The 21,153-nt window shown below is 41.7% G+C and overlaps 1 protein-coding gene across 2 annotated transcripts in view; it reads right to left on the bottom strand.

Moving 5' to 3' along the window:
* SLX4IP (SLX4 interacting protein) overlaps positions 1–21,153 on the bottom strand; it is a 225,776-nt gene that overhangs the window by 190,171 nt on the left and 14,452 nt on the right. For both annotated transcript variants that reach the window (XM_075563993.1, XM_075563992.1), the window contains exon 3: positions 20,157–20,212. In XM_075563993.1, coding sequence (XP_075420108.1) covers positions 20,157–20,183 — 27 coding nt within the window. In that variant the 5' untranslated portion in view covers positions 20,184–20,212. The remainder of the gene's footprint in view (positions 1–20,156; positions 20,213–21,153) is intronic.

Below are 21,153 nucleotides of genomic sequence, written 5' to 3'. Positions count from 1 at the left end.
CTTCAGCCTTTCCCAGACAAACGTGTCCATATGCCTGGACAAGCAATGGACGTCAACAGACAAGTTCTCTCAGCAATACACTGACCCCAGTCTCCTGCGGTTACCTTCAAAGAAAGGTGCAGCCAAACCAGGGGTTTCAGAGAGGAGAGGTTGCTTCCATAACTGAGAAGTTATTCAGAAGGCTTTTTTTTTTTCTTTTCGGGATTCCCAGAGGTAATCTTGATGGACTTTCTTAAAGGGGGCAGGATGACCATGGGCTTTATTAGGAGGTCATTTAATGAAAGCTGAACATTTCAGTGGCGAGAAAAAGGCATAGGAAGTTGTGCTGAGGAACTGTTTTCCATCACAATACGCCTGCTTGTTCTTCAAGGGTAGCAAGAACTATGCGAATTTGAGGGTGGGGAGTGGGGGAAACCTTGTACTATCTACCTTGATATTGTCCCAGTTAGACTTCTTTTTGTCTCCCAAACTGAAAGAACATTTACAAGGAAGGTGATCTGGGTCCTCTGAGGATGCCACATAGCCAATTTGATTGTCAATCAAAGACAGCAGAGTCCCCCAGGGAAGGGTAAGAGATGGAGACACTGCCTTCTGAAATGCGCACACCTAGACGGAGGTTCAGTTCAGGGATGACAGGGTCACGTGTTAATATCTCTATTCAATAAAGGCTTCTATGACTTTGTAGGACTATTGTTTGACTTACCTTTGTATTCTGTGATCACTCAACACTCCTTCAGAACAGGGGTCAGCAAACTTTTGAGATGGAAGAGTCAATCATGTCCCTCAGAGCAATTTAAAAAGTATTCAAGAACCATAAATATATATTTTCCAAACAAATGAAATCACATCATCTACATAGTAGCCTTTAAAAGTTTTCCATTTGACTTCAGAGCCACGTGTTACCGAAAGAGCTGTGTGCATCCATGTGGCTCACGAGCCACAGTTTGCTGACCGCTGCTTTAGCCTAAAGAATATCTTTATCAGATTATGGACTTGTGGAAGCGATACTTCCAGTTAGACACTTAAACAACTCTCGGTTCACTTGACAACCCGAAACATTAATAGACCAACAGACTCCCCACCAGATTTTTAAAAGGACTCACGAGAACTTAGGCAGTTTTAAAAAGGACCACAAAATAAGCTGTTTCACTAAATACTGCGGCACAAAAATCTTAAGCCAAAGATAGTCGATATTTCGTATGACAATTGATAATGCTTAAAATTTATTAAAATGGTTACCCGGTATTGTGCTAAGTACTTTACATGTATTAGTTTATCTAATCCTCTCCATTACACTATGGTTAAAGCAAAAACCAAAAAAATCATATACCGTATACACTTGCGTATAAGCCGACCTGAATATCAGCCAAGGCACCTAATTTTACCACAAAACTGCATTAAAAATGTGCTGAAAAACTCAGTTTATACAAGAGTATATATGGTAATTAGCCTAAAATCTGAAAACCCATTGCCAACATGTCAATCCCTCCTCATAAGGACTTTGCAGGGAAGTGTAACTGCCTCATAGGGTTTCCTGGGCTGCAATCGTCATGGGAACAGATTGCCGCATTACTCTCCCAAAAAATGGTTGGTAAATTCAAACAGCTGACCTTTCAGTGTAAGCACTTAGACACTGCACCACCAACCCCCTCCCCCCTAAATCCCATTGTCATCAAATTAATTGTCAATTCCATCTCATGACCACCCTCTAAAGGGCTTCTGACACAGTTAATCGCTGTGGAAACAGATAGCCTCATCTTTCTCTCAAGAAGCAGTTGGTAGGTTTGAACCACCAACCTTGCTGATACCTGGCTGACAGTGCTCCAGTGTTCGTACAAGAGATGCACATGCTGCTCTGTCAATAGCATTTCAAAAGCTAGCAGGGTCACCCATGGTAGCCATGCTTCCATAGAACTTCCAAGCTAACATTAGCCACTGAAAGCCCTGTGGTTCACAAGCAAACATTGTCCCACACTGTAAGAGAAGAGGAACCCCAGAAGTGGGAAGGTTCTACCCAGCACACTAATAAATGCTAACGATCATGACGACGACACAGGACCACGCAGTACTTCTTTCTGTTGTGTACAGAGTTGCCGTAAGTCAGATCAAATCGACAGCATCTAACAACATCAAAAACAAGAGGAGGAGGAGGAGAAACACATACTCCAGCTTCACCAACAGGGATCCCACATGGCCAAAACAGGCATCCCACATGGCCTTTTCTTTTTTTTTTTCAAATCATTTTATTAGGGGCTCATACAACTCTTATCACAATCTGTACATACATCCATTGCCCTCATCATTCTCAAAACGCTTGCTCTCCACCCAAGCCCCTGGCATCAGGTCCTCATTTCCCGCCTCCTTCCTCCCTCATGAACCCTTGATAATTTATAAATTTTTATTCTGTCATATCTTGCCCTGTCCAATATCTCCCTTCACCCAGTTTTCTGGTGTCTGTCCCCCGGGGAAGAGATCACACATAGACCTCTGAAATCGCTTCCCCCTTTCCAATCCACCCTCCCTATTCCCTCCCAGTATCGCCACTCACACCACTGGTCCTGAAGGGATCATCCGCCCTGGATTCCCTGTGTTTCTAGTTCCTATTTGTACCAGTGTACATCCTCTGGTCTAGCCAGACTTGCAAGGTAGGATTTGGATCATCACATGGCCTTTTCTATCTTCCAGGAAAAAGTTAGTAGCAACATCAAATAAGCATACAAAGTATATTTTCAAACTAGCTGTTTTAAGGTTGTTTTCTGAGTGGCATCAACATTTTAGTTATATTTCCTAACACCCAAACAGAGAAACAAACTGAACAGTCCTGACTGAACTGCCTGCCTTAAAATATATGTACACACATACATGTGTGTACATATTTAATCATTTATATAACATAAACAATATGTTTATATGACATATATCTCCTAGCACTCACAAATACAATTAAATACCTAGACATGTTTATATTAGAGCTAAACAAAAAGCATCACAATAAATGTTTTCAACTACTGTCTGTTTTAAAATCAGGCAACAAAGAAGGGAAAGGAAGCAGGCACTTTGGCTTTCTGAGTGATGGCTCCGTGTTAAGGTGGACAATCCTCCTGGGTGAAAGGGGACTGAAAGTTCAGAAGGACTCGGGTTCCTTTCCCAGGCAGGGGCCCCATGGAAGAAGGCCTGGCAGTGTTCTTCCACAGAAGCAGCCACAGAAAACCCCATGCAGCACGGTTCGACCTTGGCACGCATGGCGTCATCGTGGATAGGAAAGGACGCCAAGAGCAACTGGAGCCAGCAGTGGTTCTCAGTCTTCCTCATGCCATGACCCTCCTTTCATACAGTTCCTCATGTTGTGGTGGTCCCCCAAGCATAACATTATTTTCGTTGCTACTTCATCACTGTCATTTTGCTACTGTTATCAATTGGGTGACCCCTGTGAAAGGGTCGTTCGACCCTGAAAGGGGTCGCAACTCACAGGTTGAGAACTGTTGAGCTACAGGTAACGAAACCCAGGCCTTTCTACTTCAATGTCCCCAATTTTTCTACTCTATCACTAAACCAACACTGAGATAAAAGTGTATGGGTTTATAGAAACAGAGACTTTCGAGGCTTTCAATTTAACATTTCATTTAATATAGACACTATGGTGAACAGTATCTAAAGACCAAGAGCAATTCCCGCCCCGCCCCGCTCCTTTGTATGCATGTACCGCTTGTCCCATCAATAGACAGGAGGAGCAGACCTTGTGTGTTTCAAGGAATAAGCTGTAGTGTGCTATCTCCAGACCTGGCCCTTAGGAAGTCTTGCGGCTCCGGCTTGCTTGTTCCCCATGGAAGAACACCAAACAGGTGACTGAAGGCTTTTTGAGACATCTGTCCTGATCAGTAATGAGATGCATCCAAGGGAGTGACCTCAGACAATGACACATTGAACCGAAGAAAATGGCCCAGCTGGATTTTCTGGCCAACAGAACTATGAGAAATAATCTTTGGGATGACTTGCTCGGCAAAGACAATGAAACCAAAAAGGAGGTTGGCTTGCAAGAATCACTAGTAGGGATTAAAACTGAGTTCCCTGACTTCCAGCTCTAGGTACCTACAATGTAAACTGACACACAGGGCACCCCACAGATCAACAGCTTTCTGTTCAATAATAGTACTGAATGAAATGACTCTTCATTTGGCCCCAACTCAGTTATGCAGGGTACTTCTGCATCTCTGGGTTTGACTGGCACACTCCTATTGTCAGTTTGGCACATTAATTTCTCAAGTTCTCAACTGCATGACAAACTCCCAAAGGATAGGGACTGGCAGTCATCAGATTTGCCTACATCTCCAGTGTCTACCTCGGGGCCTTGCATAGAGTAATAAATGAAGATTTGCTGACACCACATAAATGAAAATAGACTAGTCCTTACTTCACAGAATCCTAAAACCAGGGACAAATAAGAGGCCCACTCCCTCTGGCACCATACAGAACCTTGTTACAACTGAGGGCCCATGACATGAAAATATATATCTAGTTTTCAAATACTTCCACACCACTATATTTTCTACTATTAATTTGAAATCCACATGTAGCCTTGTGAAACAAACAGTAGTATTCTTCTCACCTCATATCTGAAGAGAAGATATTCGGAGAGGTAAAATAATTCACTCAAAGTCACCAAGTGTTACATGGAAACATAATATGGTAAGTGGAGCCATAATACGAATTTGGGAACCTTGATTAACAGTCTGATGCCACGTTCACCATCTAGAGCTCCATCCTCAAAAAGCTGACCACCTATCTATTGGTATGAGCAACCTATGTCAATAAAAATATTATTCGAGGGGAAAAAAAAACCCTGACAACCTAAGTAGGAAGACATATGATAAAAAGAACCTGTGTAACATGAACAGAAAATCAGAGCAAGGAAGACATTGAGAACTGGGTACAAGCTCAAGACTAATCCATAACAGAGCACATTTGTCAGGTAGAGAGAGCGAGGGTGCGAGCTGTGGCTCATGCCTCCCCAGACTGCACGCTGCTGCCAACCAGGCAGGCTGCACATTGTGGAACGAACAGCAGAACAGCTCTTCCACCTAGGATCACATTTGCAAAGTACAGGGTGTGTGTGCGTGCGTGTGTGCTTATACACATGACTAATAATTCATTACTTGATGTTTCTAAAATAGCTTGCAAACGTAGACTGTTTTTGCCAGATGTGGTTCACATGGGACAAAGTAATGTCATCTCTATCATGTAAAAGTATCAACAAGGGCAATAAGTGAGCAATAGGAATCTTTACATTATTATTTGGCTAAGGACTGGACTGCTGGACAACTGGGCTGCTAGCTTAGAGCTTGGGGATTCAAACCTACCCAGCGCTCCAAGGAAGAACGATGAGGCTATCTCAGTTCCTGTCCAGTATTGGGAAGCCTAAGGAGCAGATGGATTCTGTCTCTATGAACAGGAATGGACTGGCAATGGGTTTGGGTTTTGCTTGCAGAATGAAAGACCCTCAGTCACTCCTCCTTCCATCCCTCCCTTCCTTCCTTAACCAAGCATCCAATAAGCAAAGAGGACGTGGAAAAGCAGTGATGGTGAAAAAACGGTGCCTTCAAGGGCAGCTGCCTAGTCCCAATTTATCCCTCCACCTTCCCTGCTGGGATCAGGGTCAGGCTAGGGATCCCATGCTTTCCAAATACAAGGGAAACCTCCCTCAGACCAACACCTGGATGCTCCAGAGCATGGAAGGAAAGCATACCAGAAGCACTCTGTGTTGTTTTCGAGAATGCACTCCCTGAGGCCACTTTGGCTAGTGTGAGTTTTATTACTATGTTCCCCTGCAGTGGGGTTAGAAGTGGTTGCTTCCAAGTGACTACGGTAAATCAGAAGCAACAGAAATATAGATAAGCAAAGCAGCTATGGAGCCAGGCACGCAGACAACCACTAAGCAAACGGACAGAGGCATTTAGGGTTTTATGATAATTCAGGAATGAGGGGAGGGTTTAAAAACCTGTTTAGCTGCTGTGCTTCTAGAGATGGGGGGAGGGGGGCACTTTACTTTTCAGAACATAGAACAAGGATGCCCTCTACAGTCTGCAGAGAGAATCCAAAGTGCATGCCAGGCACATCCATTTGGTGAGGAAATTGGAGTCTCTTAATTTTGTATAACTATTACTTTATTACTTACATTAGAATAACTAATAAAAGCACTGCTTGTTATGTATGTCAGACGGGGGAGAATAACATAAAGTATCAAGGTCTAACATTCAGGGGTTAAGGTAAAACAGGATCTCCAAATAATTAAAACCACTATTCCTAAAGGAAATACAAAAGCAGATGGTCAGTGGTGCTATTAACAGACTGTTTTTACAAGAATTATTAAAAATACATGTGGATTCCTAAAAGGAGATTTAGGCTAAGGTGAAAGTTTAAAAGAAGTATCCCACCCACTGCTGTCAAGTCAGTTCCAACTCACAGTGACCTACAGAGGGTTTCCAAGATGGGCCGACAGCCTCATCTCTTGCTCGAGGAGCAGCTGGTGGATTTGAACCACCAACCTTGTGGTAGTAGCCCAATATCTAGCCTACAGCACCCCCAGGGTTACACACACATGCATGCATACATACATACATACATACATACATACCACAAATTGAAGATTACAATATTCCCTGGCTAGAACTGAAAAAGGACCAGTTAAGAAGGAACTCTAAGCTGGAGTTGCACCTCTGTTCTCCATGAGCCACAGGGACAGAAATGTCTCGTTTTTCCAACAAGGAAAGCAAGAGGTGCTTGGCACCTCAGAAATGCTTCAGATGAGACAATGCTGATACAGAAAAGCTGAACCCAGGCCCCTCTCTCTTCTCAGGGAAGGCAGTTGGGCAGGGTGGTGTATACGTGTGTATAAAGCGATTCAAGAACACATGTCAAGCATGGCACCATGAACTAAACATAAAGGTGGAAGGAACACCAAGTGGAGTCCCAGAAATGATACTGCATAATCACTGGGTCTGCGGTTCAAAATCACCAGCCCCTCCCAGGGGAGCAGAAGAGGCTATCTAACCCCTCGGAGATTTACAAAGCCTTGGAAATCTTCTACACAGTTGTTCTGTGTTGGAATCAACTCCATGTCAGTGGGTTTGGGTTTGGGGGGTTTGGTGTGCCAGAGCCAGAGTGGGTCAAACTTGGAAAAAGCTGATGCAACGACTGAGGAAGAAAAGCTGAGCAGCGATAAGAAGGAAAAAAACTCCATTGAAGTAGCCAGATCTGGGCAGGAAATGCAAATGAATCTGTTTCTCAGGAATAGGTGGGCCAAGATGAAAAAGTAGGTCAAAGTTAATGGGAAGTGGAGAGGAAGGAGTTACCAGAGCACTTTAAATCTAGCTGGAGAGTTTAGGTTAGATCCGATTAAACAAAAGGAATTACCCTGACCATTTAAGCAAGGAAGTAACATGATGAAAATGGTGTTAAGAAAACTTCCTGGCACTTGTCTAGATGAGCTGTAAAAGCAGGACAATAAAGGCTCAAAGACTGGCCAGAGATGAACATGGAAATACAAACAGGTAGCAAATGGAGAGGGAAGGAGCAAGTCCATGACACTCTACTGAAGATGAATGCATTTCATAAATGAAGGACAGGAAGGCACGCTGATTGGGCAAACCCAGAGTATGGACGGGAGTACCAAAGACTTTGAAAGGAAGAGCCAGTTGACAGGAATACCCTGAAAGAATTCAATTCTTAATTTGAGATTTTAGGAATCTATTTGGGAGGGAAAAAATATCCTGTAGGCAGGTGGGAAAAAGAATAAATGTGCTTTTTTAATACATGGCACAGTGAAAGGGAGAAATAAGGGCCAGAAAATGGAGTGCCTGATCAGATGACTGCTGGCTCAATGCCGGCTACTGACTGAAAAAGGCTGGCAGCTCAAATCCACGTAGGGGCCCGTTGGCAGTAGGGCCTGGTGATTCCCCTCCCTCAGATCACACGTGAGGAAAATGCTCTGCATAATTCTACTCTGAAATACATACAGCTACCCAGAGCCAGGACCAATACCACAGCAACTGGTTTGGGTTTTTCTTTGCTTGGAAAAGGAAGTGTTATTAAAGTGCACGGGGAATTTGTTTCGGTCACCGATGCTCAGCATATGCCCTATTCAGTCAGCAAGGACCTAAAAGCTTTAAACCAAGGGCAGACCTTCAATCCTATCAAGTAATCAGATCACTTTTAGTTAAATACAGTTTCCAGCATAAACAGTTCAATAAAACAAGACATGTGTATCTGTGGAAAGAGGAGAGCAGCAGCTGCCTGTTTCAGTTTTCAAACAATGCGACGATCACTGAACTTAGACTAGAACGCAAACCCACTGCCATCGAATCCATTCTGCCCCTGTGGGTCCCAAGGCGCTAAATAAATCCTCATGGGCGAGGAAAGCACCATCTTTTTCTCCCCAGGAACGGCCGGTGGAGTCAAACTGCTGACCTTTTAAACTTCCATTTCTCACAAGGAATGGGCCAAGTAAGATCTGGAAAATGAGTTGTTTATTTTATCAGGAAAGAAAATACTTGCCCTTTGAAAAGTTTTACACAGAAAAACTCAGATACAATGGTTACATACATTCCAACATTCTCTTAAGCATTTAAACTTTTTGTGATTTATTCAATTAGGACAATTAAATTTCATTTCTTTCTTAAAAGCTAAGAGAAAGTCCATAAGTAGGCCTGAACACATATGAATACATTTACATAATTTCCCCCCCAAGTGATCCACAAGCACAAATGCATGCATTTTCACGGGACCCCTGATGAGCACTTATGTCAGCACAGCCCTCTTCCTTTCTTCCACTGTAGGCCCCTAGGGCACAGAATTCACGTGATTCATTAGCAAGCTAGCAAGACACAAGTTAGGCATGGCCCATTTTCTACTCAGCTGTCCCTGGAAGTTCCAGTCTTTGTTCCTCCTTTCACAACAAAAGAGAAAGTCTTGTCAATTCCTGGGCACACTTCTGATCTTGTGGCTGTCCTAAGGGATGCAACCACTAAGGCTGGTTGAAATTCAGAGCCGAGCATAAAACTACAATTGCCACACAGCAGTGGAAAGAAAAACATAGATGGTGATGATGCGAGGATATTTTCTCAAGGAGACAAAAATCTCTCCTCTCCTGCTGACCACTGCTAAAACTGTGAACTTGTTACTTCAGATCTAAGAAATGACTCACTCTTTCTACTTCAGAATTCTAACAGCCCTTCCCTCAATAAGGGCTGGACAAATATCAACACAAAAGTAAAAGCTTTGTCTCCTGGAGGGGCTGGGAAGGAGGAGGAGGGGATCTTTACACATTCCCTGAGGAAGAAGACAAAGCCAGGTCCACATTCCAGGGAAATCTGGCTGGGTGCTTTTTTCCCTTAAATACAGATTGGCCTGTCACTAAGCCAAACTCTGTAATCTTCCCAGGCTGCCACGCTAGGGAAGACAGGAATCCCTTCTAATTAATCAAGCCCTCCCAACAAAAATTTTCCCACCCACAACAAAGTAGGGTGTGGGGAAGGGAAGCAGCAAGGCAAGCTTTGTAGCCAAAAGGCGTGAACACTTTGGTGTAATACCTAACTAACCCATTAAAAAGAAGCAAGACGCCAAAGAAATGATCCATAGAGACACCAGTGGAGGAAACGTTCACAATACTGCTTCGCCGGACCCCAAGTCGAATGTTCAACACCCTTAGGATGTACTGATTATTGGGAGTGGCGCCTGGCAACACTAAATACGCTTACAACACTTTTAAACAAGGTCGGGACCTGGGTACTTTAGGGAGTTAGAAACCAGACATACCAACATGACATTTTTAGTAACAATTTAGCATTCAAATTTATTTTCTTTTTACTAAAGAGTTGTCTTTCCATAGGGAAATATCCCTGGTTAATAACATTTTGTTTCTGTCCATGCTTCCAATGGAAAAGCAAACAGTCTTGCCTTGTCCTTGCTAATTTACCATATCCTTGCAGCCAATCTAATCCAAGGTAACTCCAAAGACTGTAAAATGGGACAGGATGCAAGCCGGTGGGGATACAGAAGGCTACCACGATGTCGATTGGTGCTGTCCTCTGCAGCAAACAGCGCCACCTCAAGGCAAAATTGAGCACATGAAATGTGACTAGTAGAAACTGAAATGTGTTCTAAGTGTAAAATAGACATACACCAGATTTCAAAAATGAGGAAGTTAAAGATGTCATTAACACGTATGTGGTATTATACGATAAAACACCATTTTAAGACATTAAGTTAAATACATGCAATATTAAGATTAATCTATTTCTTTGTAGTTTTGTTTTTGTTTCCTTTAAAGTGGCGAGGAGGAAAATGCACAGGTGGTTCGGATTATGTTTCTATTGAAACTAGACTAGGAGCTCAAAATACTTCCTTGAAATCTGACAGTAATGTGGCCTAGCTTCGTAGGCGATAAGGTCACCTCTGCCGTTGTGGCAAGAAACAGTAGCCACTGGTAACATACACAAACGGATGACTGTGCCCCATCAAAACCTTATTGATAATAACAAGTGGCTGGTCTGGGCAGTCATTTACAGACCCCTGAGCTATACTTGTCCCCTTCCCTAAAGAGGATAAAATGTTAGAAAAACTCCTGTGCTGAAAATATCTGAGTTTTTGCCACATTTGTATTGATTTAAAATTTATTGTCTCAAATGTATGTGTGTTTCCTTGAGGTATATCAACATCATAACGCCCTACACTAATAAGTATGGAAGTTATAATCATTTTTTGCACAATATATGAATTTATGCATCCCTAGCCTACATTTGTATGAGTCTCTCTGGATAACAATACTAAAATGTTCTAATGCTTGGGTTTTAAAATATGACATTAACCCAGTGCTTCAAGATGTGAATGCAACATACTGGCATGAAGCAGGGAACCAGTAGAGAGGTCTGAGGGACCAGCCCCAATCCCAACTACGTGGACACCTGCACCTCCCCACAGAAGAACTGACTTCAGAGGACGGCACTGAAGCTGCAGCTCAGGGAGAGGGACATGTCTGATCAGAGCACACAGGAGCAAATGAAGAGAGTGGAGCATATTCTGGCCCACCAAGCCTTGAGGACGATATCCCTGCTCAGAGCAGCCAATGCACAAAGAGGACCATAGAGCCAGCGCCACTATGAGACACAATATCCGTCACTGACCCACAGACCTACAGTGTACAACATTAGAGACACATTGTGGGAATTTCACCCGATCTGACCCCACCACACCAATGCAAAACACTAAGGGCGTGCAACAGAGCAGCAAGGGGAGCACAGCAAGAAAGTCCCGAGGTCTAGATAAAGACAGGTACATATACAAATATATTTATATATGAGGATGTAGAAATAGATCTATGTGCATATATTTATAGGTTTAGTATTAAGGTAGCAGAAGGACATTGGACCTCCACTCAAGTACTCCTTCAATGCAAGAATACTTTCTTCTATTAAATTGGCATTCTATGATGCTCACCTTCCTGACAGAACGGCTGAAGTGGGTGAAAAAGGAAATGTGAAGCTGATGGTGTCCGGCTATTAAGAGACAGCATCTGGGGTCTTAAAGGCTTGAAGGTAAACAAGCGGCCATCTAGTCCAGAAGCAACAAAGCCTACATGGAAGAAGCACACCAGCCTGTGTGATCACGAGGTGCCAAAGGGATCAGTTATCAGGCATCAAAGAATAAAAAATCATATCATTGTGTGCTCACCTCCATGATAGGATCGCTGAAGACAAATGAGTACATAAGCAAATGTGGCAAAGAAAGCTGATGGTGCCCAGCTATCAAAAGATTATAGTGTCTGGGGTCTTAAAGGCTTGAAGGTAAACAAGTGGCCATCTACCTCAGAAGCAACAAAGCCCACATGGACGAAGCACACCAGCCTGTGCAATCACGAGGTGTCGAAGGGATCAGGTATCAGGCATCATCAGAACAAAAAATCTTATCATAGTGAATGGGGGGAGGTGAGTGCGGAGTGGACGCCCAAAGCCCCTTTGTAGGCCACTGGAGATCCCCTTACAAAGAGTCTCGGGGAGGAGACGACTCAGTCAGGGTGCGATGTAGCAACGATGAAAATACAATTTTCCTCTAGTTCCTAAATGCTTTCTCTACCCCCACCCCACTATCATGATCCTAATTCTCCATTGCAAGTCTGACTAGACCAGAGGATATACACTGGTACAGATAGGAACTGGAAACACAGGGAATCCAGGGTGGATGATCCCTTCAGGACCAGTGGTATGTGGCAATACTAGGAGGGTAGAGGGAGGGTGGGTTGGAAAGGGGAAACTGATTACAAGGATCTGCATGTGGCCTCATCCCTGGGGGACGGACAACAGAAAAGTGGGTGAAGGGAGACATCGGACAGGGCAAGATATGACAGAAAAAAAATTTATAAATTATCAAAGGTTCATGAGGGAGCGGGGAGGGAGGATAAAAGGTGAGGGCTTAAGTGGAGAGCAAATGTTTTGAGAATGATGAGGGCAGTGAATGTACAAATGGGCTTTACACAATTGATGTATGTATGGATTGTGGTAAGAGTGGTATGAGCGAGCCCCTAATAAAACTTTTTTTTTTTAAAAAAAGAAAATCCCGAGGGAATACCAAAAGTAGACTTTGGAGTCAAGGCGTGGCACCCATCAGAATAGACCAGAAAACACTCCTAAAGGTGAACAAACAGACCTTGAATTATTTACAGACTTTTCTTTTGTCATTGTTGTTATTGTGTGCTGCTGCTTTGTTTTGCTTTGTCTTGTTTTTGTGCATATTATTATCTCTGCAAGTCTATCTAGATAAAATAAGCTGGATAAACATTCTGAAGGAGAAAACAATGGGATCAATGGTTGGGGTGGGGGGGATATGAGAGAGGGGGAAGTGGGAGGAGAGGAAGTGGTGTTAACAAAGTCAGGGACAAGGGAACATCAAGTAATCCAAAATCAGTGGTGAGGAGGGTGTAAGACACTGGTAGGGCTTGATCAAGGGCAATGTAACCAAGAAGAATTACTGAAACCCAAATGAAGGCTGAGCATGATAGTGAGACAAGAGGAAAGTAAAAGGAAATAGAGGAAAGAACTAGGAGGAAAAGGGCATTTATAGAGATCTAAATACAGGCATGTACATATGTGAATATATTTATATATGATGATGGGGAAATAGATCTATGCACATATATTTATAGGTTCAGTATTATGGTAGAAGATGGACATTGGGCCTCCACTCAAGTACTCCCTCAACACAAGAACATTTTGTTCTATTAAATTGGCATTCCATGATGCTCACCTTCCCGCCACGATCACTGAAGACAAAGTGGGTGCATAAGTAAATGTGGTGAAAAAAGCTGATGGTGCCTGGCTCTCAAAAGATATAGTGTCTGGGGTCTTAAAGGCTTGAGGGTAAACAAGTGGCCATCTAGCTGAGAAGCAACAAAACCCACCTGGAACAAGCATACCAGCCTGTGTGATCAAGAGGTGTCCATGGGATCAGGTATCAGGCATCAAAGAACAAAAAAATCATATCATTGTGAATGAGTGGGAGAACGGAATGGAGACCCAACGCCCATCTGTAGCCAACTGGACATCCCCTTACAGAAGGTTTGCGGGGAGGAGACAAGCCAGTCTCGATGCAGTGTAGCAATGATGAAACATACAACTTTCCTCTAGTTCTTTAATGCATTCCTACCCCCTCCCCACTATCATGATCCCAATTCTATCTCACAAATCCGGCTAGCCCAGAGGATGTACACTGATACAGATAGGAACTGGAAACACAGGGAATCCAGAGCAGATGATCCCTTCAGGACCAGTTGTGAGAGTGGCTATACCAGGAGAGTGGAGGGAAGGTGGGATAGAAAAGGGGAACGAATTACAAGGATCTATATATGACCCCCTCCCTAGGGGATGGACAATAGAAAAGTGGGTGAAGGGAGATGTCGGACAGTTTAAGACATGACAAAATAATAATAATTTATAAATTATCAAGGGTTCATGAGGGAGGGGAAGAACATGGAAGGGGGAAATGAGGAGTTGATACCAAGGGCTCAAGTAGAAATCAAATGTTTTGAGAATGATGAGGGCAACAAACGTACAAATAGGCTCGACACATGGGTGTATGTATGGATTGTGATAAGAGTTGTACAAGCTCCCAATAAAATGATTTTTTAATGGCATTTAGAAATAAAAAATTAAATTAAATACTGGGTGGGTGCAAAGGTCACCACTGCTTTTAACTCAGAAAGGAGTCTCTGAAGCATAGGGCATATCTCCTTGCCAGGAGCTGCAGTGAACCCAGAAGTTAACATACCCTAAAGCAGTGGTTCTCAACCTTCCTAATGCCGCAACCCTTTAATACAGTTCCTCACGTTGTAGTGACCCCCAACCATAGAATTATTTTCATTGCTACTTCATAACTATAATATTGCTACTGTTATGAATTGTACTGTAAATATCTGATATGCAGGCTCTATTTTCATTACAAATTAATAAAAAACAATATGTAATTATATGTTGTGAAATATTTTTAAGTACAAATAAATGAAATTTTGTCTTGTAGCATGGTGTAGCATGGGTAACAGTCTTCACACCGGGTACTCCTATGTGGGCATATCTACATGTGCGCGGACCAACCTGGAGGTGGATAGAGGAGTGGTGTCTCGGTTCCTAAGACCATTGGAAATATGTATTTTCTGAGGGTCTTAGGTGACCCCTGTGAAAGGGTCGTTCAACCCCCAAAGGGGTCACACTCCACAGGTAGAAAATGGCTGCCCTAAAGGCTGTGGATCTAAGAAGTCTCCTGAGCTGCTAACAGTTCCTGGCACTCAGGCTTTGGAGGGGCTCTGGGCCAGGGGAAATGAACAAACAGTTCTAACAGTAAAGCACAAATTTTATTGACCATATGCAGTGAGAAGAGAGGGAGAAGACAGATTAACACGCCGCCCAAACGAACTCTGTTTGAGGCCAAAGAACAAGCAGAATGTACAAAGTTCAGAAGTTTGATTTCTTCCATAGGAAAAGTTTTCCAGAGATCATTGACACAGGTTTCATAATAATGAGAGTCAAGAGGTTTTCTTATTGATCCAACAGGCTGAAATGGAGAGAGGACAGGGGGAAAAAAAGAAAATTTTTCATTGTAATTCTGAGGAAGATACCCGTAGGCCAAGCTCCCTAAATCCTGTACGTATGTGATTCAAATGGCCTGTCTTTCCTGTAAGCAAATTACCCTTCCCTGTTTTCCCAAATTTATCAAGGAGACCGATCAGGTCTACTACCTCTCCCTAAGGCCACAGGATTTGTCCTGGTTACCCTTGAAATTTAGTGGTCAGTGCTGAGTATGCACAATACTCAAGATGGCTTTGGAGCTGTTTCAAGGAACAAAATGGAATCAGGGCTCTGCCTGCAGGTCACAGACTTCCAAAAACAAATGCCTGTTAGTTCCGAGCAGTCAGGAACTCTAAAGAAGATGCCAAGCCAGGGCCACCCCAGTTTCAATAAAGACACAAGGAAGTCATCTCCTGCCGAAAAGTCTGATCTTCATTTGAAAAAGAGTAAATCCTTCGCATGGATGTTAGTTGCAAGCTACAAGTCAGGGGACCTTAAGCACATACTAGATGGCTGGTCCTGAGCCATGCCTATCGTTTGTGATATGCTTGAGCCCACTGTGGAGCTGTCATGGCAATCTTCCTCATTTCTTCCTCAATCTTCCTCTAGTTTCCTAGTTTTTGATGACCCTCTACCTCACCAAACACCATGTGATTTACTACTGATTGTTCTTTCTTGATCACATGTTCAAAGGAAGGGATAATTAGACTGGCCTATAAAGAGAACAAAGAAGCTCTGATGGTGTAGGAGGGTACGCACTGGGCTGTTAACTGCAAGGACAGCAGTTCAAAACTACTGATTATTTCAAGGGAGAAAGATGAGGCTTTCTACTCCCTTACAGATTTCCAGTTTCAGAAATCCACAGTTCTGTTCTCTCCCATAAGTCACTGAGTCAGAATTGAGTGGATAACAGTGAATTGGTCTTTTTATAACACACACAGTAAAACCCAGGAGGAAGATCTGTTTCAGAACAATCAGCCAATCAAAACTAAAATGGTAGCATTTGCCCAAAAACAGGGCTTCGAAGGCAGGAAGAAGAAAAAAGAAACCACGGAAGTGCCCTGTGAGTTTAAAAGACGGTCACTCTTTATGGGAACAGAAAGGCCCGGCTTCTCCCAGGGAGGTTTAGAACTGATGACCTTGTGGTCAGCAGCCCAACTCTTAAGCCCTACACCACCAGAGTTCCAAAAAGCAGGAAGGAGGAGCAAAAAACGACGAGTGAAAACAAAGAACTCAAGGAAAAAGTGAGAAGTGCTATAACATGGAAAGGATTATAATTATCAAGAAACAAAAATGTATGTAAATTAATGAAAGGGAAACTAGTGTACATTATAAACTTTCACCCCAAGCACAATAAAATGTTCAAAAACATAAAGGCCACAGTTCTACAAAGAATGACTGGAAAAGTTTTACTGAATAGCTCTTACCCCAGGAAATTTATAATTTTGATTATAGATACATAATTTACTCATATGAACCAGAGTAATAGAGATATCTACAAAAACTTATTGCCAACTCCCGATCCTCTACAGCCCTTCATTAGAAGTTATAACACCACTTCTCTGCTTTCCTGACACCCATAGCCTGACGCCCAGGCACTCTCACGGGCAACTCTGAGCCTTCCAGATGAGGAATTAGCAGTTTCTGGTCACTTGCCCGGCTCCCATGGGCTTGTCACGAGTGGTCCTTGGCCACTTGGCCTTTGCAGTCCAGTGGTTTTTATTGGCCTTTTCTCAGTTGAATAATCTCTCTTCAACATGTATGTAATCTGCTCTTATACCTGTTTATTTTTAATGATTCTAGTGTTCATAGAATTTTGATGTGGTCCTTCTTCCTTAATATTCTAACTCTGCCAGTTAATTATTTGCCCCACTTTTTGTCACAACGGCTCCACTTCCTCTTTTACTATTTTAATAATTCTATAGTAACTCATAGTTCTTTCTAGGTTGGTCTATCATTTCTAGTATTATTTACTATCTAGAGAGTAAATTGGTAAATGAAAGTATGAGATTGTTTTGTTATGCATTTGAAATTTTTTAGTATGTGCTCTTCAGTTACATCACACATACACACACTCACAGATACACAGATGAAAGGCCTATGAACATTATATAGGAGTTGAGCTGACAGTTTCAAGATTATTTGGGCTAAAGCCACTGGCATGTTAGTGATTTGGGGAAAAAAATTAATACTAATTTCAGGCTTAGGATTGCATCACTTTTTCGGTAGTACAACTATTTAGTATTTGTTTTGGCATAAGCTTGGTGTTTTGTGCATTTGGGAGATGACACGTCATCCTCATTCTCTTCCTTCTACCCTCCTCCTCCTCACTGTCTATGTGGATAACAAACTTCTATGTATTTCGTTGGGTCAGGGGCAGTTCACACACAGCCATCTAGGGTTTCTATTCATTTGTATCAAAAGAGAATAAAACCCCCAAGGATTTAAATAAGAAAGTTGTCTACAGGACTACAATTAAGCCTCATTTTATTGCACTTCACAGATACTGAGTTTTTTACAAATTGAAGTTTTGTAAATTCTGGCAAATCTGCATGGAACAGGTCTTCCAGGACCATTTCCTTCAATAGCATGTACCAATTTCCTGCTTCTATGTCACATTTTAATAATTTTCACAATATTTCATAATTTTAATGACATTATTACAGATGTAATAGGCACAGGCATACAGTACATTGTTAACATAACATATATACTGGGAAACAACAAAAAAACTGGTCATGTGGCTCACTTTTTGCAGCATTCACTTTACTATGGTATCTCTGAGGTATATGTGAAATAGTTCCCGCCAAGCACAATCTTATCTACCCTGAGACCAGAGGATCTAGATGGTTCCTGGCTACCACTACTGACCAATGTGTCCAGAGACACCATCGGTGGTCCCAGCTGAATACGATGGGAGGAAATGGTAGAAATAAACTTAAATTCTTACAAAACAACAAGCTTACTAGACTGGTAGGGACGAGAGGAACCCCAGGGAGTGTCACCTAAGATATACCTGAAACTTGAAACTGAATCCGTCCAGGATAAATGGAAAGGAATTTGTCTTGAAAACTTTCACCAGAAACATAACATATGTGAAAATATATTTTTTAAATGAAATTCAAATGAATAAAACTACCTCTAACTAATCACAGGCAACCAACAGAATTATAAGAGATAATAATGCTGTTTTAAGCCACTAAATTTTTGTTTAAATCATTTTATTAGGGGCACATACAACTCATCACAATCCATACATACATCAATTACGTAATTTGTACATTCATTGCCCTCATCATTCTCAAAACATTTGCTCCCCGCCTCTAGCATCAGGTCCTCATCTCCCCCTCCCTCGCTGCTCCCCCCCCTCTCAGGAACCCTTGATAACTTATAAATTATTATTTTCTCATATCTTGCCCTGTCCGACGTCTCTCTTTACCCACTTTTCTGTTGTCCATCCCCCAGGGAGGAGGTTATATGCAGATCCTTGTAATTGGTTCCCCCTTCCCACCCTACCCTCCCTCCACCCTCCCAGTATCACCACTCTCAACACTGATCCTGAAGGGATCATCTGCTCTGGATTCCCTGTGTTTCCAGTTCCTATCTGTAACAGTGTACATCCTCTGGTCTAGCCAGAATTGTAATGTAGAGTTGGGATCTTGATAGTGGGTGGGGAGGAAGCATTTAGGAACAAGAGGAAAGTTGTATGTTTCATCGTTGCTACATTGCACCCTGACTGACTCATCTCCTCCCTGAGACCATTTCGTGAGGGTATGTCTAATTGCCTACAGATGGGCTTTGTGTCTCCACTCTGCACTCCCCCTCATTCACAATGATTTAATTTTTTTGTTCGTTGATGCCTGATACCTGATCCCTTCGACACCTCGTGATCACACAGGCTGGTGTGCTTGTTCCATGTGGGCTTTGTTGCTTCTGAGCTAGATGGCCACTTGTTTACCTTCAAGCCTTTAAGACCCCAGCCGTTATATCTTTTGATAGCCGGCACCATCTGCTTTCTTCACCACATTTGCTTATGCACCCATTTGTCTTCAGCAATCATATCGGGGAGGTGAGCATACAATTATATGATTTTTTGTTCTTTGATGCCTGATAACTGATCCCTTTGGTACCTCATGATCACACAAGCTGGTGTGCTTCTTCCATGTGATAAGCTACTAAATTTTAAGATGACTTTTAAGCAACAATAGATTAACTAAAGCATTTTTCATTAGAAATAACAAATTCCTGAAAACAATAATAAAAAAAGCTAGAATTAATTCTAAACCTAAAACATACTGAAAATCTATCTAAACTAAAATACCAAATAGATAAGTACTGGAGGTTTATCAGTTTGAGAGTCTTACAAAAATAAGTACTAAAGAACATATGGATGCAAGAAATAAAGGTAAACAATGACACTTACACATATATTTACTATCTCATTGGATCAAAATAAGGGATAACTTCGTTCAGCTGACTGCAACTCATCTGTGTCAGTGTTTTGAAATTGCTCTTAAGATAACACTAGCATATAGAAAACGTCTACAATCAACATGCACATATCAAAGAATCTCCAAAACTTATCATCATTGATCATTTCTTCACATCTTCTATACCACCACCTCCTATAGCCCTCCCATCCCCCTTCAGCTGAGAAGAGAAACTTGTAAGAATATAATAGAAAGGACAGCAAGACAAGAGAATTCTCCTCAAGCATCCACTTAAGTACAGCATTTGTTAGTTTTACTTTGATCTGCTTTACCATAATCCGTAGTTATGTCATGGATATACAATGTAAATAAGAATTTTTATGATTAAGGACCAAAATAAAGATTAAGGATCAAGTTATGATCAAGCGCTATCTTTTAAATGATTTTAGGCAAGGCTTGAGCCATACAAAATGTTGATTTTATCCTCCATGTTATTTTTAAAATAAAAATTTTAAGTTTCCAATACAATACCAAATTAAAATAAATTCATTTTAATAGAGAAGTCAGTTTCATTAGAAAATGATTAACTCTTTTATAAAAGCTATTAAGTATGACTTACTTTAACAGCAAATTTCTTACTTGCCATGGCTTACTGATTCAAGAGTGATTATATACCTTTAAAAGAAGAAAAAAGAAAGTTATAAGGGTACATATCAAAATTTTTTTCTATTTGGATATCATATATAGAAAAATCATTGGCTGCATCATTAAATATCAATAGATGTTTGCAAGGCAAATGTTATTAATAACTATCCTTAATTTGTTGCAAATTACTATAATGAATTAATGCGTAAGTTTTCCACACAAACAAGTCCATCCCTGATACCTTCACTAGTGAACTCTACCAAATGTTTAAAGACAAAGCAATACCAAACCTTGCCAAGTTCTTCAAAAAGGTAGAAGAGTTCTTAAATTATTACACAGGCAGTGTTACCGTGATACCAAAACAAGGCGAGAAGATCACAAGGGTAAAACACATTATCCTCCCTTACCAACACAGACACAAAATCATCACCAAAATACTAGCAAACCAAATCTGGCATCATATAAAAAGAAGTATATATACTATAACAAAATTGGAGTCTTCTCAAGAATGTAAAGTTGGTTTAATACCAAATAATAATAGTAATAGACCATTTAGGCGTAGTTACTTAATATGTCCCTCCTAACCAAAGTGGTTATAACAACTATTTTGAAAGGAGTTATCCGTTATGCTAGTGAGATAGGATCAAGGTGAAATATTTATTTTGAGACCTTGGAGATTTAAGTCTGTTGAAGGCAAAAAACATACCTCTATTATAACCGTATTTGCGATTTTCCCTGCACAATCGAGCATGGGCGAAAGACTAGTGCTGAATCACTGGTGAAAACCACTAATTAGACACCAGTCACCACCCAAAAGGACTTCTGGCTCTGGACATGGGTAGCCATCCTGACACGAGTCCCAGTGTGTTCTCTGCCCTGCCCAAACAAGACCTGTGGATATTTCACTCTTTTGCTCTAGATCCTGCATCTGGCTTGCATCTGCCTGACCTCCAGTTTGGGGGACATGAGTT

Source organism: Tenrec ecaudatus, chromosome 12 (assembly GCF_050624435.1).
Source record: "Tenrec ecaudatus isolate mTenEca1 chromosome 12, mTenEca1.hap1, whole genome shotgun sequence".
Classification (NCBI taxonomy): domain Eukaryota; kingdom Metazoa; phylum Chordata; class Mammalia; order Afrosoricida; family Tenrecidae; genus Tenrec; species Tenrec ecaudatus.
Note: the sequence above shows the minus strand (reverse complement) of the source record. Positions and strands in the feature narration are given on the sequence as shown.